This window comes from Labrus bergylta, chromosome 17, assembly GCF_963930695.1.
Source record: "Labrus bergylta chromosome 17, fLabBer1.1, whole genome shotgun sequence".
NCBI lineage: Eukaryota > Metazoa > Chordata > Actinopteri > Labriformes > Labridae > Labrus > Labrus bergylta.
In genome coordinates this window covers 9916292-9940916 of record NC_089211.1, presented here as the reverse complement: position 1 = coordinate 9940916, position 24625 = coordinate 9916292, and the positions used below count along the sequence as shown (strand labels likewise).

Below are 24625 nucleotides of genomic sequence, written 5' to 3'. Positions count from 1 at the left end.
TCAACTTACAAAACACACAATAAAAAAGTCATACTGACCGAGTGAATTCAAATGCATTCATGAAGTATTCACACCCATAATGACATATTGCCTTTTCTTTCCTACATCAATAGAAAATTAATTAAAATGACTTCATCATTAAGCTATTACATCACAAAATACAAACACAGGGAAATGAACTCTGTACTTTTTAGCCACTGTGGTGTCGAATGCAGAAGTAAGAAAGCACGAGGACATAAAAAAAATCACAAAAAAAGGAAGTAAAAAAAAAATCCAAACAGGAACAATAATGATAGAAAAACCTTTCAACAACTCTTTTACTCTGCCAGCCTATCCTGACCTGCAGGTTCAGCAGTAAACATCTAACTCTTGAAGTATAATATACAATAAAGTGCATCTACAATAATTTTAATGTATTTAGAAATAATTTCTATTTTTAACGGCATCAGTTTTCATATGACAACCTACAAAATGATCCCAAAATTGAAGTTGTAAATTCAACAGAATGTTTTTGTTGTTCCTTTTTAAGATGACTGATTTGTGAATCCTTATCCCCCCCACAAATATTGTGAAAAATGAAAAATTCTTATTAATGCATTCACCAGAAACTTTCAATGTATCGTTCCGGTCCTGATATGCAAGACATAATGACTGAAATCTGTCACCACCCGACAAGGTTCCAGTCACATTGGTTCAAATCTGTGAGATAATGTCTGAAAGTTGAATGTGATCCATTCTGAGCTGATCCAAAAGACAAAACTACGTTTAATGTATTAGTGGATTGTGTGTCTTTAAGTGGTGCTTATGGCCTTTATGTGTCTATAACAAAATCTCCATTTAAAAACACCTTCAGTGTGTTGATGAGGACACATTTTATACAAATGTCAATGGTTGCTCTCAAAGTTTGACAATTCAAAACGTCTGGTCAATCTGCATAGATCCCATTTAAACCTATCATGTTATGTCTGTTAGTCATAACAAGCATAAACAGTTTCTCCTGTAACAGCAACATTCTTGCAGGATTCAAACTTTGACTTTCCTCAACTGTCTTTAGTTTGAACCTGATAGGAAATTACTTTATAGGCACAATCCTTCTTTTGCCCAATTCAAGTCTCAGTCCCGGTCTGCCTCGTACCAACACAAGCTGACAGTCGCTGCTGATGTCAATAAATCACGCTTCCTGTATCCTGTCATACTGTCGCCTCAGAGGTGATCTACAGCCAAAGATACTGGAGGGAAAGGAGAAGTAGGGCGAAGTTAGTTGTCTCATTTAAGCTTTGTACCTCATATGAGCAATGGACGTAGACATTTTTTTGTTGTTGCATAAATTCAATAATATCCTCTAAGAAAGATCTTGATAAGAATAACTGTATTTTTTTAAGAATATCAGAATTGACTGAAAAATGATAAAAAATGTATTTGATATAGAAAGCGAACAGAAAAACAGGGACAAACAAGACACAAATGCAATTTGATTTGGAAAACAACACTGTTATCCAGATTAAAAAGGTGTTGTAATTATACAACTTTTAGGGGGGGGGGGCTGATTTGACTACTGTAATTCATTTGTTTAAAAAAAATTAAATCTCTTAATGCTAAGCTAGGCTAACGACAATTTAATTTTGGGAAAAAAACCCAGGTAAAAACTATTAACAAACACTGATCCCTTCTGTAGGGTAGCACAATTGTTATCACTGCTATAGGCATTGTATAATATGGGCCACACTGTACCTGATGGGTATCATTGCCAGGAATGCTAAGATGCTTGCCAGTGTAAAGACAAAGCCGGGGAACCAGTTCAGGGTTCCCTGATAGATCTTTGTGAAGGCAGGGATGTATGCCAGACCAGGAAACTTCAGAGCCAGCTGCAGAAAGGTAAGAGTGGTGCCTGATGGGAAGAAGAACAGATATGTCAATATGTCAGTAAATAAGGTTCAGGAGGGGGAAGCACAGACAAAAAGTTGAATGCAGAGCCACTTTCAGTTGGTTGTAAATGTGGGCCAGGACAAAAACTGGTGTCAAAAAGTCTATGAAGCGCTTTTCAAACGTGATTTTTTTTTTTCAGTTTTTACACGAGCTCCAGACTACACAATTCATCATTAAATAAATCGGATTGGTAAAAACAAAATTGGAAACTTGGGTCATGATTTTTTGAATGGAGATGGTGGTGGGTCCTGAGGTTCATCCAGTTGGGAACCAATGGGCTTACAGATAGGACCAAATCAAATCTAATTTGTTCAGTTTGTACGAATAGGAGTACACACTCTGTACCAAAGTTATTGAAATGTTAAATAATTTTCTTTTAGATTCTCTTGTTTATCTTCCCTCAGATCTATATTTTTCATTTACTTGTATGTGTAAGGTTGTGTGGAGATGTGGAGAGAAGAGAGTTTGTATTACAATGCGCTGACTCTTTTAAACCCTGACACTGTGTGTGTGTGTGTGTGTGTGTGTGTGTGTGTGTGTGCAAGAACGATAGAGAAACTGTAACCATTGGCAGAATAAGCTTTGATACGTCATGGCAGCAGGTTTCCAGTTTACACCGCTCCTCTTCGTGTGCTTAACTGTCTTAAAGGTATACACACACAAAAATAAAGCTAAAACTACACTTTATTTTAGCTTACTAGCAAACTAAGATGCCTAAAGCTTCTCATTTTGAAATCTAAATAATTTGCTTTAACCCAATCCAACATTTTACAGTTCATCGCTTTATTGAAATGAAGTGTTTTCAGAATATTTAACATGTTCTCTAGCCTTTTCTGAAGACAATCTGCTGATTCAAGAGAGACGAGCCTAAGAGGCCTTTCCCCTCCACCAAGCAGTTGCACAATCATTCTTCATATTTCAAAACCATTTTATTTTAAACCATTGTTCACCATATACTGTACAAGGCAGGAAAACATGACATTAGCTGAACACTAATAAAATGAATATTTTTCAGGCAATGGATCCCAGTTGGACAATATCAGAAAATGTGTTTCTGTCAGATTTTCAACCAAAATAAAATTCACTGGGTAAAATCATATTTGCAGTAAATCCTCAAATGCACTAACCATCACATACTGTTAGCAGATGGTTGAGGGGATCAGTAAGGGGTTTTCCCCACCTTTGCACAACCTTTAGACTGCAATTTTACTTACAGGAAAGGTCATGATGTCATCACTTATCCACAACTTCCTCCTGTTTTCTGACACACTCCTAAAGTTCTCTCTGATGATCACCAATATTATAATTATTCTTATACAAGAAAAAAAAAAAGAAGAAATTTCAGTATATACAATATTGAAGTCAGGGGTTAAAGATTTTTTTTTAGAGCACACAGTTGAACAGTCACTCTACAGCCAAATGTCACTGGAGAATCTTTGCTGTGGAAAATGTAAACAAAGCCTGTTTCAGCAGCATACAGTCAATCACTTGGTCTGACATCTACCCTGCGGCAGAGATTTCAGATGTAAAAAAAACTATATAGTAAAAGTTAACCTCTTCACTGATGGTCTTGTTTGTTGTTGTAGATCATAAAGAACTTTCAGTATTGATTTTAGCCTTTTTTCTTAACCAGTTAAAAAGTCCTCACAGAAGCTTTAAACTATGGTTTTGCCAGAATCTAAAACACTTTACTTTTTTCACTTACCCCGTGTACCACCTAGAACGTGGTGTCGGTAGTTGTGATTATATTTGCAAAGGTTTTGTCAGTGGATAATTTGTAGCCATGCTGTGTGTGTGTGTGTTTTTGTGTAACTTCTTCCTGCCAAGGAAAAGGTCTCTTTCATTTTGACATAAACACAAGGTACTTGTGCACTAATAAAAGGTTAGGCGCTCAGTGAAGAAACCCCTCATCCCAACACCAACAACCCACCCAGCATTGCCAGCTTCAACAGACACTGTTTATGCAAGCGACCAGCTACTGACAATGCAGACACTACATACCCTACCACATGGCCCCAAAACTCAGCCGTGTAGACTTATGTGCAGCAAGAGCCAGAACATCACCAGGGTTGTCAAGTGGTAACAGTGTTTTGCCCAATTAGTCCGACAATACCACAGGAAGGCTGGACGGTTAACCCTCCATGCTAGCTCTCACCGCCCACCACACCCCCACGCAGACCTTTTATATCTTACGTACCACATGGCCATCACAGCACAAACAGCATTGCCACCTAAAGTACAGACCCAAGGCTCTGTTGTACTGTGTTGTACTGCTATCTACCAGGCAGTGTTAACGGTACTGGCCCCCACAACCATAATGCAACTATTACTGGTGCCAACATAACACATGAAAATGCAAGTACAGCTTGAGAGAAAATGCAGAACTACAGAGACAAGTCTGTAGAGAGGTCTCGGGGGAAAAAAGGGCGGGCGAAGCAGAGTCAGGGTGAGGTGCCTTAAACGGGGCTAGCACTCACCCCCCGTTTAAGTTGTTGTCTTTTTGACTGGGAATCCCTGAGATTACACTTTCATAATGTCAAACTGAAAATGAATAAGCATGTTTATTGGTTGGTGTGCCATGTAGGCTGCTCCATATTTCTTACATTTCTTAGATTCATGTGTCAAAACTAGTAACAAATCCTGCTGTGTATTTGGGTTGTCAAACTTTTACACATACACATACACACAGATCAGTATCTTACTCACCACATGAAGATGCCGGAACCTGCAGTGACAGCAGAGAGCGGATAGTTGGCAGCGGGATGAGAGCAAACAGGTTGAGAGAGCGAGCTGCCGGGAAATGAACATGGATTAACTGATACTGATTGTACTTTAACAAAGACAAACATTCTTGAAATAGTGGTGACTATTGTTTGAGGCAGAAGAAGAACTGGATAGATAGCATGTGCACAGACACCTCCACTGGCTGCATGTCTATCTCTCTCTCTCAGCAAGCTGCGTTGCTAAAACACAACACAATGATCTAGTTCTTGTTATTAAATGAGAAATAAGCTTCTATTCACTTCCACATATTGGTTCATACATTTTTATAGGATGTGCTCATGAGCCAGCGCAGTCATTTCTTGTTTAACCAGCAGACACAATCCTGTTAGATCAGACCGCAGGCCACACTGAATCATTTCCTCATTGCAACTTCTGCTCCTTGTTTTCTCTGCGTTTGGCAAAATGAAAATAATGAAGGTGAAATAAAGGCGTATTTACAAATCATGTGGGAACTAAACCGGATGTAATACTGATGGATCAGCTTGTGGAATTAGTAAGTCACATAAACACATACGGAACATTTCGTCCAACATTTCTGTGGGACAGAATTGTTTGCCGCTGTTATTATGTAACAAAACAGAATATGCTTAAAACAAAAAATGATGAACCTATAACAGATTTATAAGATGGATTGATAAAGAGTGATTTATCAAGCAGAAATACTGGTTCCAGATTCCTTAGTCTGTTGAGATGTATTTTACATTTTGTAGAGTGGACTTGAATTGTCTTGAGTCATGATTCATCACAAACGGTTCCTTGTTCTAAGATGCTTGGTCTTACCAAGGTAGAATGTGTAGGTTGACGTGACAAAGGACATGAAGAAAATTCCAGAGGCGAACGATATCATGCCAATCAGGATGAGCATAACGTCACTGACGCAGCGACGGAACACCATGACACCCAGGTAACTGGTGATGAAAATCATGCAGCCTGCTGCGTTCCCATAACCCACCTGGAGGGAAAAGGGGGGTGTGGGGGAGAGAGTGAAAGAAGTTAAGGGTTGTTGTTGTTTTTTATTGTACCGATTTTGATTCAGCCAACCCTCTTATTTCATCATCCATTCCTAAAAATGGCAAATATAAAAACAGAAAACTGACGTGCATACAGGCAGGGCAAAACGTCACCTGAGTTGCAGTCCAGTTAAGTGGCTCCTTCAGCACAAAGATTCCCAGGATCTCTATGGCTCCACCCACTGCAGAGAGGTACAGGACTGCAGCAGCAAACAACAGAGCCACGTTCACCTTGTTAATCACAAATGGAGCCACCGGTCCATTAATGGAGTCAGGAGACATGATCTGGCAGTTCTCCTCCGGCTCATTTGTGGGCTCTAGTTTCACCTAAGATTTAGAGGGACACACATCAGTTTGCTGTGTGGATCAGGACAGTTTGATTTTCTTTGAGTAACCTGTTCCATTGGCCACGACCCTTGTTTGTGTTCATTGTTTTAAATGAATGCAAGAGTATTACAATATATGCAAATCGCAGATTTGCCAAATATAAGCGGCTTTATTGCTAAGTTTTAACTTTTCATACCCCTTTATTATGCCAGACCAAAAGAACCTCCCTTGAAGAAGGTGACCAATAGTTTTTCTAAAATTCCTTTTCATGTGTCACAACAATCCCAAAGTACGCAACAGCTTCCAAAGAAAGAGTTTTGAAATCATTACGCAAGGCCTGATATATTAAAATGTAAACACAAAGACATCAAAAACATCTGTACAGTGGATGGAGTATAATCTGTATCTCTTCACACACACTGACCTGTAACAGGAATATGGAGTGCATAAGGCAGAGGAGGTGCAGCAGTGTGCTCACAGAGAGAAGGACTGTTCCATTTCCCAAACTTGAGCTGTACAGCAGAAACAGATGACCTGACACCAGGCTCGCCACCAGACCTGCTGTCCCATACAGCAGCTCCACCCTCATAATCACCTGCATGGGACATAGACTTAGATTAAGCTCTTTTAAAGATGACCTCATATCCTTACCCATAACGGAGTCTGAAAGGAGGCATATTATGTTACCAGCATTGGTGGAAATTATATACAATATTTTTACCTAACAGTATCAGTAGCTACTCTTTTTATACAAAACATGCAATGCCATGCAAGGTGCCGTGTATATTTTTTTGTCTCAGTATTTTATTGTTCAGAGCAAAGTACTTTCTTTAGGAATATGCTCAACTGAAAACTGGAGTACTATAAATTATGGAACAATTATAACAAAGTCATCAAGGTAGCATATCGAGTTGTCAAAAAAATAGGCTGTTATAGGCTAGAGTTAAAACATTAAAAGTTATTGTTGTTGTTGAAACCATACCCTGCTAAAGGGACTAGCTAATTGGACAAGTATTCTATTTTCAGGGGAGTGGCCTGATTTCTGATTGGCCTCCACAGTCCATGCTTTAACGCTTCATTTAGTTTTGAATATAAACCAAGGCAATGCCTAATTTGTATCCTGTCCTGTGGTAGATTTAAAATGTAACAGTAATTAAGTTTGGCAAATGTTTTAGCTACAATAAATTATCTGAAAGAAACGGATTTATCGTTGAGGAACACTTTTAAGAGCAATTTTTAAAAACTTAAAAAAGTAATTGTGCCTTAGCGCTTTTGTTATCTAGTTTCAGCCTACACAAAAGGGCTTCCTTTAACACACACACAAAAAAAGAAACATCAAGAAACTGTAGCAGCCTAACTAGTCTGTAGAAACCACAAACTTTGAATTTGTACTATTTTGACATTTATTTGGGATATGTGTTTTTACTTTGTCACCCTTGCATAAATCACTGACCCACTGTCCACCCCAGTGAATTGATATCAGTGACATACAGCCAAGACAGTCTATGATTTAGAATCTCACAGCACACTGCAGTGCGCCAAATGCTTCGACTTAAACTTTTTGACATAGGACTAAACGAAGTTTTCAGACAACAAGTTGCCTTAGTGACATCCATAAAAGAGAAAGAATAGGCTAACGCTATTCAATTTTTTGTTTAGTAAAATTAGTCAAAGATCTCTACATTGCATTTATTCAAAACTATAAATAGGCTACCCGCCTTGGACCGGTCAGCCGCTGTGGAACCAAGCGACGCCAGCGTCATCACACCGGGCCAGTACGCGCAGAAGCCACCGGACAGCCCGAAGAGCACGGCCGCTCCGAACATCACCTCCAGCGGGAGCCGGAAGATGACCACCAGCAGCAGCGCCAGCCTGGACATCAGGTACCCGCTCAGGGGAACCACGATGGGGACTCTCCTCCAGCCGCGGTCGCCAATCCTTGCGAGGAGCATCGCGGGTAAAATCGGAGTCAGTTTGTTGATGAGGTTGTAGATCATGTAATAATCCGACATGGCTTTCTGTTGGCTCTCCTCCCTGGAGAGATGGGCATCGGGGTAGGTGGCGTTCTCACTCCGGTCCTTGACCACCATCTGCAGAGCTGTGTCGAACAGAGTGCTGCCCAGCTGCTCCAGCACCAGGACCGGCTCTATCTGCCGGAGCACCGTGAAGGCTGTTCCACACAAGTTTGTCAAAGCCATGATAACTTCTCAGGTAACCACGAAGGAAAAACTTCTCTCTAAATGGACTACAGCTGAATTAAAACGTATAGTGAGAAAAACGCAGTTGTGGAAGGTATTCAGATTTACTGTAGGACTCATTTCATGCCTCTCCCTCTTCTGCGTCAGATTCATGTGTGTACGTGTGTGTGTGTGTGTGTGTGTGTGTGTGTGTGTGTGTGTGTGTGTGTGTGTTAGGGACATATTTCAAACCACACACGCCCATTTCTCCCACTTCCTCCTTCTCATGTGCTCAGCTCTCTGATCGGCAAAAGTGATGAAACTACAGTATGAGGTGTGTCTACTTGTGGCTATGTATGAACGTGTGAGAGATCTGGGAAACCACCGTCTAGCCCTGTCTCTATTCAAAAGAGCCCGACCTGTTTGAGCCTACTGTGAGTTTTCAACAGACACAAGGGAAACAACTTTCTGAATGGAGCACAAAAAGGAAATTGTTATAGGCTTCCTTCCTGACACCTTAGCAGTGGTTATGGCACATGGCTTACATATAATAGCCTAGGCCTATATGACGTATTCAATAATTAAATATCTTTAAAGTTTTGTCTTTGCTTGATGATTATACTTTCTGTTATAATACAGCTTTAAGGTTTAGCCTACTTGAAGGGACTTGGGACCCTAAGGGTCAATCTCTGATTCATTTTAGGTTTTCATCAACATATTTCATTATCAGCTGCTTTTTAAAGTATAGCCTCAATCAGTTGATTGTTTAGTCTGTCAGTGACAGAGTGAGCTCAGCATATTGCCATCATAAGTCACTGGAGCCCAAAAACACATCTCATAGTTGTCGTTTTTTTTTTTTCAATATTTTAAAATGAGTAAAAAAAAAACAAAACTGAAATAATCTCAGTGTAGACGCTGGAAAGTTCCACTTTTTTGAGTTTGTGGTCACAAAATAATAGTGTTGCCAGAAATGGTTAGAAACGATTGTTTGTTGAGAGATGCAGAATTATCCAAACATGTAACATTTATGAGTCAGCTGATGAAAGGAACATGCCTTTATAAGCATTTCATTGCATTATTGCAAAAGTACTTGGAACACTTTTTCTGCTTTTCTTATTTATAAGCTAACACAATCTAGAAATAAAATTATAACAGCGACAAATAATTGAATTATTTAAAGTCCAACACACACGAATTAACCACTCAGACATCCCACATGTACTGATTTTGTTTTTAATGAGAAAATAATCATAATATGTATAGTAGGTGTATAACTGTGAGCCTTACATGTGCTATAAAATAACAAAGCAGAGTATGAGCATACAAGTGGTTAACATAGGGACAGAGGTTATGCTGTATAGTGTAGAATAAGATCGCTGCATCACACACAGACAGTGTGTGAGTCCCATACTGAAGCACGGCGCTTCTGCAGGTGAAAAAAAAACAAAAAAAAAAACAAGCTAAAACAGCATTTAAAATAATGATAAATAAATCATCTCTGCACCATGAATTCAAACATCAAAAGCCTCATAATAATAATATTATTATTCATCATTTTTAATAAGCAATCACATCATTTCATTTCCCCTGTGTATGTGTGATGTTGATTACCATTTCAAAAGCATTATCTTCTAAATGAGAACTCAAAACAATGATGTGAGTGTACTGACATGAGGAAAGTTTGTGTGTGTGTGTGGGTGTGTGTGTGTGTGTATATTAACACAGTTTTCCCATGTGCTGCTGCAGCTACAGTAAAGTACAGAAGTTGCTGCTTGCTTTTTCTTATTTAAAACGTTACTATGAATAAAGCACAGACACATTGGATGCTTAACTTGCATCCAGAATAGCCTACTGGTCTCTGAATTTGAGCTGTATCTGTTTTGATGTGACCTCTAAAATCAAACGTCTCTCAGATAGAAATGATTATTTTCTTACTGTCTGACTGTACAAATAATGTTCCTGATGTCTGGACATAAATGGTCTTTCTGCCACTCCGCTATCGTTTGGACATATTATTTTCTTTTGCCCTCTAACTCATGTGGCAACATAAATCTCAAGTAAGCATTAGTTGCTCCTGTTGAGTTTGTGGTATAAACACTATTTCTGCTGCACCACAAAAACCTCTCATTATGAAAGGGATACAACCACTTTAAATAGTTTCTTTCACTTCATATATTATTTATGCATGTATTAAAAAAAAGAACCAGGAGAATTATCTGGATGTGGGTTTTGTGTTTCAGGGGAAATGGGCACATCACAGAGAGGCACGAGTCCATGGTTTTTTTGCTTTAGGTTGATGACACTGGCGCTGCGCTTCCCTCAAAGAGCGTATTAAAAGAGCTCATTAAATAAATGCAGATCAATTGCTTGGATAAACTTGTCCTGCGCTCAGGACGGGGCTTCCCCCAATAAATAAAACATGGTCATCATTATTGTTGAATGTTCGTTTCTGTCCAATATTTCCTTTTTTTACGTGTGCAATTTTACCTCAGTGCACATTTATCATTCAGGCATTTCTCTGAGGATTTTATTCAGTGTGAGCAAGGTTAGTTCCTAAAGGTTAGTCCCTTGCTGAAGGACACTTGAGCAGGACACTCTAGACGTGGTGATCAAAACTAACCTGTGCTTTACTGGAACATCTTTATCACCATCTGCCTAAAAAAAAAAAACAATCCCATGGGCTTCAAAAGACAAGCTATCAAAGATTGTAAAGTACAATTCATTTTCCAATTTTCAGATTCAGTGGTACTGAAATACTGTTTCCACAGCCAACCAGGCACATATTTACTTAGACATGTACTTTAGAGGCATCCCAGTAGGCTCCTAGGATGATTCTAGTTATGTTTACTTGTGTTTACTGTATCAGTTTTGAAGATGAACTTTGTTTACTACACCAGGTGAGTCCACAGTATCACCACGCTCACAGAGGCCTGTAATTGCAGTTATTTCCTCTCATATCACAAAGCAGAAAATCTCATAATTCTGCACAGAAAAAACACCTCTCAATACATTTAGTAAAAAAAAAAAAAAAAAAGAGGATAACCTCAACTTCTGAATCTCCCCTTGAACAGACATTCAACCTGTTGTCGCAGCGTTTTGTGTGCTTGTTTCAGGTTTTGGATAGGAGTCTCATTACATGCACACAATCAAAACCTCTTCAATAGGCTTGAAAAGCAAAGGCTTACTAAATAGCAACATTCTGTTTTTGGTATAACAAATATTTATAAAAACGCCTTTTTTCCAATATCTCTTTCATCAAACTATATCCTCAGCTAACAAGGTATAGCACATACATGGCAGTTGCCCACCTGGAACATCAACATACTGTATATGTTCATGGATCAAATACACAGTCCTACCTCAGTATAATACATGAAACAACTGCTTACATCAGAAAGCACAGGTCAAGAAAGCGACGTAGCCAGCAAAGGTAAAATATGTGATTTCTAGAGTATAAAACCTCCGACACAGCCCTTTAATTAAATACAAACGCTGACTGAAGTGGCGCAAACATGACCCCCAGTTAGCCTCCCTCCTCCCCATCTCTTTAACTAACACTAACACTTCTACCAGACGTGAAGTCACTGAAGAAACGTTTTTACACACAGGTCTATAATCTAGTTTTGTACTTTCTCTAAAGTCTACTGAAACTGTAGTAATGCCGAATAGCAGAAGAAGAAAAAACACATCATACATACTGTAGTGTGCATCCAACAATCACTGATGTTCTAAGGCAAAGTTGAACATTGATGCTAGTTACGCTACTTTCCTTGCTAGCATTTAACAGCTCATGGAGGCTGACCCTTGAATGGGCACTTAAGATTGAACACAGACACTGGGATTGCAAAGCTCCGCCAACATGTAACGCACAGAAGGACCTGCAGAAGATAAATCTTTTTTACGGATTTTGAAAGTGATGCTTCTGCTTCACATATAGATCAAAAAGCATTCAGCGTTCCAAAATCCAGGTTAAGATATTTGAAATGACAGATGTTGTGTACGATTGTGTGATCAGGCTTCACTTTTTTTTTTCTTTTTCTTGAAATCTTTATAGTCACTCCGCACACACCATCTTTTCCATTCCATGCAATCTTTTTTTCTAGAAGACTAGGGTTTATATTAAGCACCCCTCTTCCAAACCAACAACTTTAACTCTCAGGCAAACCTGGCTTAATAAAATCTTTACATCTCAACCTGTAGTTCAATAAAAAAAAGTTACAGGTGAATGAACAATCCTATGAATACTTAAGTCATTCAGCGTCTACAATCTATTAAAAACCTTTTATCCCAAACATGTTTCTGGAACAGTGCTCTTAAACCACCATAGAAAAAAAAACTCCTTCAAAGTGTCTCTTGCATCACCGACTTTCTTTAAACTCATCTCAACACTTCATATGTTTTTCACTAACTCAGTCTCTTAACATACTTTTGCTCCTTCAATCCTCAGGGCCACAAACCAGCACTTGATGCATCTCTTAAATGAGACCCCAATGGGTCATGTGATCTTCAGAATACTATAAGTGAAATAAATACTGTTTCCTTTCTTGTCCTTAAAGCACTCGCTTCCTCTTCTCCTTGTCTTTTCCTTTAGTCTTTTCATCCTCCCTTAACTGTATCTAAAAGTAGCATTTTACTCCTCCTCTTCTTCTTCTTCTTCCTCCTCCTCCTCCTCTTCTTCCTCTTCTCCTTCCTCGTTGGCATAGATGCCTGCTTCCCACTTCCTGGCCATGTCGCTTTTCCTCCTTGTGACACGAGTGGCCTCGAGGACCTGTCGATTGACATAAAAGCCCATCAGAGGAGAACAAAAACAGAACCACAGAAACACAGCACACAGTGACTTTAAAGTGGCATGCAGTGTCAAAAACTGAAGCAGCGCCAGGTCAAACTGTCCTTCAGTAAAGTGCTATTTGTACTTATCAAAATAAACCCACCAAAGGAAGCGCATCTGCAGTATTTGACAATAAACACAAAGGTGATTTTGCTCCACTTCAGGGATCGTTTCATGCTTTGATCTGTATTCCATGTTCCACCACGAGTTGCCAAGACATATACAATCTCACACAAACATTGACTTACGAACACATTGGCACACCTTTGCACACAGAAAAGATGTCTCTGTGAGAGGGAATCCCAAGGTGAAGATACTGTAATGCAGATTTGAGGTAGGTAGGTTGTGTAGGTCTGACACAGTGGGAACGGTAGAGGTCACAAAACTGGGCCTCTACTCAAGCTTCTACTACTTGAGTAGTTAACTATGACCTCCAAGCAGAAACAATGTTAACAGACACCCAACACATAAATATACAACTTTAAACAGATCATATTTTTACATGAAAAAATCCTTAAAGAAACCCATGTATGGTTAAACGCTCCGTAATTTGTTGATGTGATTAAAGCTCCTGTTGGGAACTTTGTTGATTCTGTTGACAAAGTGGTACCTCTTGTCTCTTTGGTGAATTTGTCCTGTAAATATGGGTTGTATTTTTCATCAAAAAAATCTCCCACTTATCACTACACTTGAATGTGTCACTGATCACAAAACTTTGTTGTGGAAAAAAAAGGCTCTTTCTGCAGCTTCTGACACCTACCCTCACAGTAGTGGTTTTAGACAAAAAAATATATATAAAATGGTAAATAAGTTATGCTGATGGTCTAGTTTGCTTCTGTGGGTCATACAGAGGCATCAATATTACAGTCAGACTGTTTCACAGAAACTCATCACAGTAGCTTTAACTATTAGTTTTTGTTTACTGAATGCAAGTGCCTTCGATTGTGTGTGTTGGGGGGGTTGAGGGGGATTAAAGGTCACACCAAATCCAGGGACAAGCACATGCAGCACCAACACCACAGAGCAAGACAGAAAAGCAGTGAGACCACAAGCAGACCTGGCGCCAGATATTAACATTTTTTAAACAAGTTTTCTTAAAAGAAGAAAGTCAATCTTGAGTTTAAAAAAAAAAGAAAAGAAACATCCCTGTCTTAACAATATGGAGCAGTGTCATGTGTGGGGGACTGTTTGATTATCTACAATGGCATAATTTAGTGTAGAAAGAAAATAATTGCAGGTGAACCTCTCCACTATTGTGGCTCATGTGTGTTTGGAGGCTTGAAAATAAACACCTTCATATTGACACGAATACAGAAAGATTTGACAGATGTATACAAACGTTTAAACTTGAAAGTAATGTGTAAATCAAAAAGTGTTTCTTCAACTTCTACAGAAAATCCAAATCCATACAGGTATGAAGTTATTTTGTACTTTCACACTTCCGTCTGACCCAGGTCTGTTAGTAAGGCACTTATTGGAGAGAACAGGTTTCGGGTGCGACAGGTACCTCAGTGGTTACCTCTTTAGCCAGCAACAAACGGGCATACTGACCGACCAGCAGGAGAGAAGCGACAGTACACATAATCAACACATGTGATGTCATTATGGGTAAACAATAATAAGATCAACAACAACAACCCTGCTGCATATCTAAGAATAAAACGTGTCATATATGGGAATGTTTCATCAAGTGTGATGTGTTGCTAAATAAATAAAAATATGAAACAGTTGAAGCATTTTCAGGTTATTTCTTCACCATCCTGAAAGCCATTTTGCAACATAATTATTCTGTCATTCCTTTGGAGACATTAAAGTCTGCCTAAATTAAATATTTTCCTTCCAGGAGAGACTTCATTCTGAACAATGACACTCAGCCAGGAGCATAGTTTGGCAATAACAGACTCATTTAAATGAAAGCAAAACATTGAGCCAGGGCAGAAATCCCCATGACGGCTAATCTTTACTTTCAATTTCATTTCCTGTTTCTGGATATGGAAATTCCATTTTGTGTTGTAAAGTATTTACTCATCATGGCAACAGGTCACGGATAAAAGCTTTGCATCAGACTGAAATTAACAAATCAAGGCAATCACAAGAGTTAAACAGGCTTTCAATGTCTCGTAAGCTGCAAAGACTTATCACTCACAGAAATGAGAGTTCTATCTTAATTTTTTTAAGTATGAATTACGTCAAACCCACAATAAGTCAAGTAAGGGTGTTTAAGTCACAGCTGCACACTCAAGGTGTTATGTATTTGTTTTTAAAGTTGCCTAAGGTTGACAGCTTTGAATTAAAAAAGAAAGTACTTCTTATTTATTAACTGGTATAACAATTATAAACTTCCTTTCTCTCGGCCAATTCCTTTTCTAGTTGAATACTTACACTGTTGTCCTCCAGTTTCTCCTTCCTCTTAACATTGTGTGTCTTATAGTCTTCCATGAGGGTCTGCATGAAGTTTTTGGGGCGAGATCCTCCAGAGTCCTCACTGCCGGCGTCGGACAGGGCTCCTTCTGAGGGGGAGGGTGAGACGGGCGGTGCAGGCCGAACCTTCTCAATCTTTCCTGCACATCACAGAAAAACACGTCCGTTAATTTAGTATAACAACAACAAGCGTATTTCAACTGGAGGGAGGTTTTTTTTCTCACAATTGCCATTTTGATCTTTTACAAAAGAGTTGAAATTATTAATAGAGCTCATGGCTGTGTCCCATTTATGTTTCTTTACTGTAAGCATTCTGGATCACTTTTGTAGCTTAAAGGCACGTTTAATTAGCACAGGGCTATTGCTGGTGTTCCATCTATACACCCTTTGATTTTCCTGTGATGACAAGTCAAAGTGTCTACTTAACTAGCAGTCACAACTTGTCTGCAACTGTTACCATGTGGCTGTATCACAATTTCAATTCACCTTTAGCATCCAGTTTTTAAGAAGCCAAATTTTGTTTTTTTCCCCTTTTATTTCTGAGTACTTAATGTAAATTATACATAAATACAAATGCCACTAAAATACATTAAAATCGCCCCCTACTCTTTGTTAAAATTAACCACTAGAAAAATGAGCTGCTTGTGTACACAGCTATGTCAATATGCTACTATTTAGCCTTAGCCAGGTCAACTGTTTGCTGATGTTTTGGTTGAAGGTGTTATCGATAAATCATTATTTGTATAGTGCCAATTCATAACAAGTGTTATCTGATAATATGCTATTATGCTGTTAGTGTGCTAGTATAAGTGCTTATCAATTTGACTTGATTATGGAGCTAGAGAAATATTAGGAGACAATATGAATGTCTGTGCAGATCCATTCACTACTCCTTGTGCTATGTCAGTGGTAAAAAAGCAACTATAACAACCTCGAACCCGGTGTCTCATACAGGGACCAATGAGAAACCCCCTTTTGATGTCCTGTCTAACCTGGTGCTGTCCTCGCTGTCAGTGTGAGTCTCGCAGGCAGGCTGTTGCTCTTCTTCTTATCTGCTGGGGAAATGGTGGTTTGACGCATGCCCGTCCTCACGCTGCCATGACTGCTGCCTGACATGTTGCTGGCGCGGACATTACTGACCGGCTGTGCCTCCCTTTGTTTCTTTAGCTCCTCCTCCCTCTGCTGAGCTGCTCGTATCTCCTCCTCAATCATCGACAAAGTTCGCTGCTTCTTGGAGCGCAGGCGGAACGGCCCACTGGCCGGCTCAGCCTCAGGGGCTCGGGATGCTGCCGCTGTGCTGCGCAGCTCGGCCGCCTCTGAGTATTTGCTGAAGTAGCTATACTCAGGTTTCTCCGGGCTCGGAGGTGAAGGAGGGCGGTAGACTGGGGTCGGCCTGGGAACAGGAGCTGCTGGGGCAGGGGCAGCAGTTGGAGCTGCCGCTGGAGTTGGGACTGAGGAGGCAAGTGCTCTGGCGTAAGAGGACTGGATTTTGATCCTAGGGCCTCCATCTTTGGGTCTCTGTGGAGGAGAGACAGGCTGAGTAGGAGGTGGAGAAGGTGCCTGGAGCTGTTGCTGCTGCGGTGGACTGGAGGGCTGCAGTTGCTCTGGAGCCTGTTGTGATTCAAAAGCTTTCTCCTCGAAGATGACTCTTACATCGGGGCATCTCTCTGGCTGAGGGGACAGGTTCAGAGGAGCAGGACTGGACGACATGGGTGAATGAAGACTTGGAGCTCCACCAGAAGACACAGGAGAGGAAGAGACTGGCACTGGGCTGCTCGTAGAAGCCGTGGATGGAGAAACAGGGGCGCTCAGTTGAGAAGAATTCAAGCCAGACGGATGCCACTCCTCTCCATTCTGAGCTGCCAGGGCATTTTGGATGGCATTTTGGACCAGCACCCCAGCTTGGTACTCCAGCTCGTCTTCTGTTGGAATGCCACTGGACTGCCCATTGACTGGCGTGGTGGGCTGAGGGGTAGGCGGTGATGATGGGGTAAGAGGCAAAGGAGTAGGTGGTAGTGAAGCCCCACTGTCAGAAACATTATCCAGGCTGAAGACAGTAGTGTCCTGAGAACGGACAGACAGCTCGTCCAATCCTGAGTCGGACTCCTCAGCATGAAAAGCTGGATGGAAATGGCTCTTCCCTTCCTCGTCCTCACGAAGGATTGTCATTACAGCCCGCGCACAAGTAAATTCTCCTTCCAGTCCTTCATCAGACCAGGACACGTGACCCTCTCCTGTTTCTGCGACAAAGTCACTGCCCCCCTGGCTGCCCCTGGTTATGGATTTAGAAAAAGGCTTGGCAGAGTATATGTGAGGAGCTATGTCCCGCCTGGTGGCATCGCCCTGCAGGAACTGCTTCCTGGCTAATGAAAAGTCGATCTGCTCCTCCACAATGTCCTCCTTGCTGTGTAGTTCCGGGTCAAATGTCACCATTGTGGGAGGACCGGACAACTGGGGCTGCAAAAAGAGACAAGGTAAACAGAGGACCAAAAGAGAGTTAGAATCAAGTGAAGGGAAATAGAAATCACAAATACAAACACGAATCAGCATTGCCTCAGGACAGTGTATTGTTTGGAGTTTCTCGAGTGCGTGGAGATGTTATGTGTGCCTCTGTACCTGTGCATATGGATAGGTGTAATTCTGTTTCTGCTGCTTCCTCTCCTGGTATTTCTTGAGAGACTCGAGCTGATCAGCATCCAGCTGCTCTTCCAAAGGAACCTTGAACAAATACCCGAATTAATAAATGAACCCAAGAACAACACAAACAGTTATTTAGGAAGTCAAATGAACAACGGCTACCTCCTGAGGTGGGTTCCACCAGCGCTGGGCGATCCCGGGGTTTTTCTTTACTGCCTGGCCTTTGATCAGCTCCTGGCGCTCACGCTCCAGCTCCTGAACCTGACAGGGAGAATAAACCAGGAGAAGACGAAGAAGATGAAGAGAAACGAATATGAAAATGAACAAAAAGCATTCTCTTTATGTTTTTATTTAGAGAACAGTGGATAGAGTAGGTAACTGGGAAAGAGACTGGGGAAGGACAAAGACCGAAGTACCAAAGGTCAAAGTTGATCGGGGACTATAGTCTCTGTACATGGAGCGGGACAGAACCCCTAGGATCTCTGCAAACCCCACAAACAGCATTCACATTATTTTTCCATAAGCTTAGTGTTTTTGGTAAGCGATATTTGGTTTCTTTTTTTCTTTTTTTTTTGTATTAAAATCGAAGTTACATTTTATCTGAATTTCATCTTTAAGCTTCTCTTGTCACCAGTTAGCTGATATCTTTCTCATGTCGAAAGCATCAAAGCGAGCACTTAAGACTCGTTTCCAAAGTGCCAAATCACAGTCTGATTTTTAAGTGTGCTGTGCTCACGATGGATTCATGTTGGGTCTTTGTAAATAATATAGCAAAGAGTCTTTTGCCTGCTCTTTTGTAAAGTGTCGTAAGATAACATTTGTTCTGAATCGGCGCTATACAAATAAAGATTGATAGTGGATTATTTACATTATATTAAGACGATAGTAAGACTTCTGAAGAAGGCCCATGAGTGCATGAACATCAAAGTGTTTTTAACTTTAATGCAACACAGAGTCTAGACACACAGCAACAGTGCTGCTGTAATCTTTTTGTAACTGTGTGTCTGAATTCTGCGTCACATAATCCGACAGCCATTTACCTCCTCTGAGGGTCGTCTCCTCGTCACACGGACCTGCTGCTCCTCTCCAGGGGAGAACAGTTTCGCTGGCCGCTTCTCTTCCTGAAACGCTCTCAGCTCAAACTTGGCCCTGCTGCTCCCTGACTCCTCTCCCTGCACGTGTCCGTTGGTCCTCGCAGCCGAGTCAACCTGGTGCAGGAATGTGGTTTGCCTCTGGCCCTCAACAACGACGTGATGATTGACAGGAGAGGAGGCTGACACGCACACAGAGGGAGAGTGGCCGTCAACGCTTATGGGTCTGGTGTGTTCTGATGGAGAAGAGTTCCCATTGGTGGGTGTTTCTGAGGCAGCGTCCAAAACCTGGTCCAGGTAGCAGATCTCCTGTAGAAACACCAGATAATAGAATACTACTGTAGTAAGCTACTTTACTGAAGTGATCTCTAACAACTAAATAAACAAGGTTATTATGCACTTATTGGTGGCCTATATGAATTCCTGCTCAGCTAAAATAAAATCAACACGAATTATAATAATCAAGAGAATTGGGGATATATGCATACCTGCACCACCTCGCTGTCAGAAGTCTCTACTTTCACACCAACTGCATTGTGGGCTCTGTTAGAGGGGCTGCTAAGGTAGTCATGTTGGATCTGCTGGCTCTCCACCTCCATGTTTGCAGGTCTGTCTGTTATAACGCTGACTGACTCCTGGAAACTGACGCTCTTCAAGGCTCGCTCTCTTGGTATGGGGTCACTGACATCCTCTGCTGCCCGCCATGATTTCTGTCAACAAACAAACAAAACAAACAAAAGACATGGAGTTCAGAGATGTGTAGAAACAGAGGAGCTTTTCACTTGTCACATTTTAATAAAAACAATAAAGCAGGAATTAAAAGATGAACTGCTATACTTGGGGTTTTTTTTTCTGTGAGAGGTCAGACTATATTGCCAAACATTACAAACACCTGACAGAAATACATCTGTCTGCAATGCAGTAGTGTTAATCCTCTGCAGCAGCAGGGGAGTTTATTGTGAAAGTTCCCACCACTAGGGGGCCCCCATCTCCCTTGTTGCTTTAGCAGCTATGACAGGCCAGAAACATAACATTTTAAGACCTTCAAGACTTTAAAAACAGTCTTAAGAACATTTGCAGGTGTTTCAAATACAGTGACTCGTATCAGTGACTATACTCTACAATACTTTATCTCTTGATGTATTGGACAACATCCAAACTGGTGGGTGGGAAAATAGATCACCTGTGATAGTTAAAGAAATGCTTTTTGCCCCTTTGCAGGTTGTGTCTATAAAACAGTTTTTTTTTGTTTTCTCTTAATTAAGTATCATTTCACACTTGGGAATTATGTTCTACTACCACAGGCGACGGAGTTTTCAGAAAAGATACTTTCTGTTGTGCCAGTCTTCTCTCTTATCCACTTTCACTGACTGCGTTTTCTCAACCTCAGCTGTTCATTGAGCACTTTTGCTGATGTGTTTTTGTCTCCAGTGCCAGGCTCGAGGCCACACCATCACTTGATGTTATGAGAGAAATGAATAGATTCCAAAAAGTTAATTTCCCTGCTGAATTAGTCCCAGCAGAGGATAAAAAGGAGTTGTCACAATGTAATGAAAGGTCGCTTCAATGGCTTCCAAACGAAATGAAATGTCAGCTTAGTAATATACAACACATTATTGACATCCAGAGGTGATTGAGAGCTGAAGCACGAGGACATAAAATGTATATTTTTAGAATAATAGAGCATTATAACCCATACTTTGAAGCAACATATTCTCTAATAAATTGTGGTTTACCCACAGAGTGGAAAAAAATGTGCAAACAGGGGCTATGTGCTTAAAAGACACATGGTTGGCAGACACTTTGGCATGCAGGGATCAAACCTGTGACCTGCTTTTGTAAACCATCCATCCAACACATTCCACACCAACATTTAGCAAGTAGCTACGCACTCCTGTTTTTATGGGGCTTTCTGTTTCTACACATGGCAACGAACAAATACTCTCTTTGCTTCCTGTTTTACTGCCTTTACACCAGTTCAACCTCTATGCCAAGGAGGTGTTTGCTTCTATGAAGGGTTTGCTGACCCTCGCCTCTGTAACATGTGGGAGTGTGTGTGTGGGGGACTTAATGAGGATCACTTCAGTGAATTGGCTCACTGTTCACTTAAAGCGCTCACAGCCATAAAGAGGAAGTCTTAACTTCTACCCTTGTTTCACTGAAAGAGCCAGACACTTAGCAGACTGCCATTTATTGATAGTCAGGGGAACCTCTACTGTTATGAAACATGACAGCAGTTGTTTCTGAAGAACTCAGTGACAGGTTTCACTACCTGGTCTCAAAACGAAACTATATATTGTTTTATTTTCCTTTTCTCCTTTCTCTCTTTCAGCTTCCTGGTCCTTATTCCACCTTTAACTCAATAAGCTCTTCCTCTTTTCCTCTCCTTTTCAAAAGCAACATTTTGCACACACTCGCTTTTATGTCAACCATAACTTCTGTTTCCTTCCTTATTTTTATCTACTAAGAGAAAAAACTCTCTGAGGGCATTTTATGGTGACCCATCTGGCTAAGTCACATGCTACTATCTGACTTTATGTTATCTAGTCAGAGTCAGTTATACACATTCTTTTTAAAGCAATATCTCAAAGATGTCCTCATCAAAATTAAAATCTACAAACCTTTCATGTAAAGCGTCATTTTTGTTAATTTATTTCAAGGTTAAAAACGGTTTAATTCTTAGATGTGATACGGAAAACAAATCCATCAACCAAATGCCAGTTTGAATGACGGAAAAGAAGAAAGAGCACATTAACAAACTTAATTAGAAAAAGGAGGTTATCTATTGGAGGTGCATCAAGACGGGGTGTACACAGCTATGCTAGTAGCTCTGCCATGCTAGTAGCTGTGAGGCTGTACTTAGAGGAGCAGCAGTGACTAAATCTATATGCTAACATAAGCATGCTAACAATTCAATATTGCTTTAAAATGTTAACCAGTTGATTCAAGTCATTAACTTTCTATCATTTTCCAAGCTGTACAAACACAGCTGAGGATAATGGAAATGTCATTAGCTCTGCAGCTATTTGGACTTAAGCTGCATTAAACCTGATTACGATTCTAAATGAGAAGTCTGTGGAGGACTTGAAACAAGTGCAAAAAAACTTTTTAGCAATCTTTTCAACAATTGTAGTGACAATTCCCTCGTGGATGGAAACCTCACTGTGGTGTGAAACATAATGTCTGAGGATACACAAAGGTTTCATCCTGTGGGGAACATGAACGCCTAAATGTAATGTAACACATTTCTGTCTGTAGCAAAGTGTTGGCCAATCAATAATGTTCATTGTTTAAGTTTTATGTTCAAACACCACAGCAAACAGCGCTTTGGAAGTGATAGCCAGACATTTTTTTTAACCTCTTTTGCTGCTCAAGAAGCATCAAATAGAAGTTATATGTTTGGACAAATAATCTAACTTTTAGCCAAAAGTTACTTTACCAACTTGTAACTGAAGCAAGACAAATCTTTGCCTGACCACACTATGACGGAAATTGAAAAACATTATAATAATAATGATGTTAAAAGTACTGTTTTCTTCTTCTCCTACTTCTTTTGATCAATTTTGTCTCCACTCTCTTTGCTTTATTTTCACTCCTACACTCCATCGACAAGTCAAATGTTTTTTTTTTTTAACCCAGGTAATGATATTAGCGATCATTTGAAGACCAGATGTCACTCCTCTGGACACACCCACACAGACGAGGTGTCTGTCCTGTCACATATGACCCATTGCATGTACCATATGTGTGTGTCTGTGCAGGAATGTGTTTGTATGTAGGAGACTAGGAGTGTGTGTCCAGCAGGCAGGACAGTACAGAGGGGGAGGATATCCTGTTACCGCCTGAGGAAAACAGTACTACAGTACAAGAATGTCTCATATGCAATGTTATTCTGCCTCACACACACACACACAATAGAAGGAGTGTGCATGTGACTCAGTGCAGCAGTGCGTGCTGGTGTGAGCCTGTTCTTCCAAGTGTGTGTATTTCTGCTGGATTTGTGTATCCACGTGTGTGTTTGACTCCTGTGAGGTGAGCTGACATTCCAAGCATAGCTGTCCTCAAGGCTCGGACTCTAATACTTGTGATGAGGGACATTGTACACCATGCCAGGCCGGCTTAAGGAGCAATGAGTGTGTATGTGTGTGATAGAGAAAGAGAGAGACCAAGCGAGAGACATGAAGAAAACTGTAACCAAAAGTCTAGAATCCCTCATAATTTAAATACATGAATTGGCAATTCACACATGTGTATAAGTAACCTAGATGTGTTCATATTGTGTTGATAGTTCTATAATAATACCTGAATACTTTCAACTCCATGATGTGTCACCTGCAAAATGACAACATTAAGGAAAAACCTACAAAGAGAAGACATTTTTAGAAGTCCAGTCTAAGTTAAGGATCTATTTTAGGGTGAGGATGTGGACTTTGGAGCTTTGAGTCCACTGTTATTAATAAAACAGGGTTAGCTAAGGTGGGTTTCATTTGCAGTGAAATTATTTTTATCTTGTCTTTCATATTAACAACTTTAAAAAAAAAAAAAACCTGAAATATTGACTATAGGAGTACGGTTTGAAGGTGTAGAACAGGACGTGTAGAGGCTATAAGAGGAGGGAATCATTGAGGTCAATCCAGAGTGATAAAAAGCACAGTGCTACAATCCTGATGAGTCTATCTGAGTCAGCTCACCATCACTGTCAGTCTGCTCTTTCTGAATGCTGTCTCATTCTCTTTTTTTCCCATCACATCTGGAAATGCTTACGCTCCGACTGTGATGCACAAAATTCACAAACACACACACACACACACACACACACACACACACACACACACACACACACACACACACACACACACACACACACACACACACACACACACACACACACACACACACACACACACACACACATAAACATACACACTGGGCCGCATGCCTGAGACGCTGGGGGGATTTGTGTATTCGAAAGCATTTACCAGAATATGAAGCACCAGAGTTCTCCCTGACTGGAAATAAACACACAACCTTGATGCCTGTCTCCATCTCACAAACAAACATGTTTTCTATGCCATGAATATCACGTCATAGTCTTCTGTTAGCTCACACTGCAGCTAGAAGACGGGACAAACATCAAGATGAAAGACTTATGAGGCACGCACACACACACACACACACACACACACACACACACACACACACAGAACTAAGTGTCCAGTGTAACCCGGTGCAGTCAGTGTTCCCGGCTCTGTTTCCTGACTAAATATGATCCTGTGTAGTAACTGGAGCTGTTCTGCTGTTTCAGCCTGGTGTTCTTATACCCAAGCCGCCTGGATTGTGAACTCGGGCCATGACGTGCTATCAGGTACTTCAGGTACTGCACTCAGTTTGCGCTTTAAACAGTTCGGAAGACGATAAATGAAA

General features: G+C 40.6%; 2 protein-coding genes across 6 annotated transcripts in view; both read right to left on the bottom strand.

Moving 5' to 3' along the window:
- Nucleotides 1-310: 310 nt before the first annotated feature.
- Nucleotides 311-9310, bottom strand: LOC109986348 (solute carrier family 46 member 2). The gene is made up of 7 exons (XM_065965379.1): nt 7766-9310; nt 6472-6642; nt 5835-6047; nt 5491-5662; nt 4633-4716; nt 1732-1888; nt 311-1229 (listed from the first exon to the last, which is right to left on the bottom strand). Exons 1-7 carry the CDS (start codon nt 8243-8245, stop codon nt 1172-1174), a joined length of 1335 nt encoding a protein of 444 aa, XP_065821451.1. The 5' UTR covers nt 8246-9310; the 3' UTR covers nt 311-1171.
- Nucleotides 9311-9441: 131 nt separating this feature from the next.
- The window catches only part of LOC109986360 (PALM2-AKAP2 fusion protein), an 83853-nt gene continuing 68669 nt past the window's right edge, over nt 9442-24625 (bottom strand). For 3 of the 5 annotated variants that reach the window (XM_065965378.1, XM_065965377.1, XM_065965374.1), the window contains 8 exons: nt 19690-19911; nt 19151-19510; nt 18273-18371; nt 18090-18191; nt 16466-17930; nt 15435-15613; nt 14560-14598; nt 9442-12992 (listed from right to left, as the gene is read on the bottom strand). In XM_065965378.1, coding sequence (XP_065821450.1) covers nt 12855-12992; nt 14560-14598; nt 15435-15613; nt 16466-17930; nt 18090-18191; nt 18273-18371; nt 19151-19510; nt 19690-19911 — 2604 coding nt within the window. In that variant the 3' untranslated portion in view covers nt 9442-12854. The remainder of the gene's footprint in view (nt 12993-14559; nt 14599-15434; nt 15614-16465; nt 17931-18089; nt 18192-18272; nt 18372-19150; nt 19511-19689; nt 19912-24625) is intronic. The other 2 variants (XM_065965375.1, XM_065965376.1) reach the window with 2 other exon arrangements.

Bases quoted from the DNA above. Each gene is read 5' to 3' on its own strand.
- LOC109986348 (XM_065965379.1), bottom strand. From the start codon at position 8,245: ATGGCTTTGACAAACTTGTGTGGAACAGCCTTCACGGTGCTCCGGCAG. The intron at 6,643-7,765 runs GCGGGTAGCCTA...TGTCCCATGCAG, and splicing joins CAGCGGCTGACCGGTCCAAG to GTGATTATGAGGGTGGAGCT. The intron at 1,889-4,632 runs GTGAGTAAGATA...TCTTCCCATCAG, and splicing joins GGTTCCGGCATCTTCATGTG to GCACCACTCTTACCTTTCTG.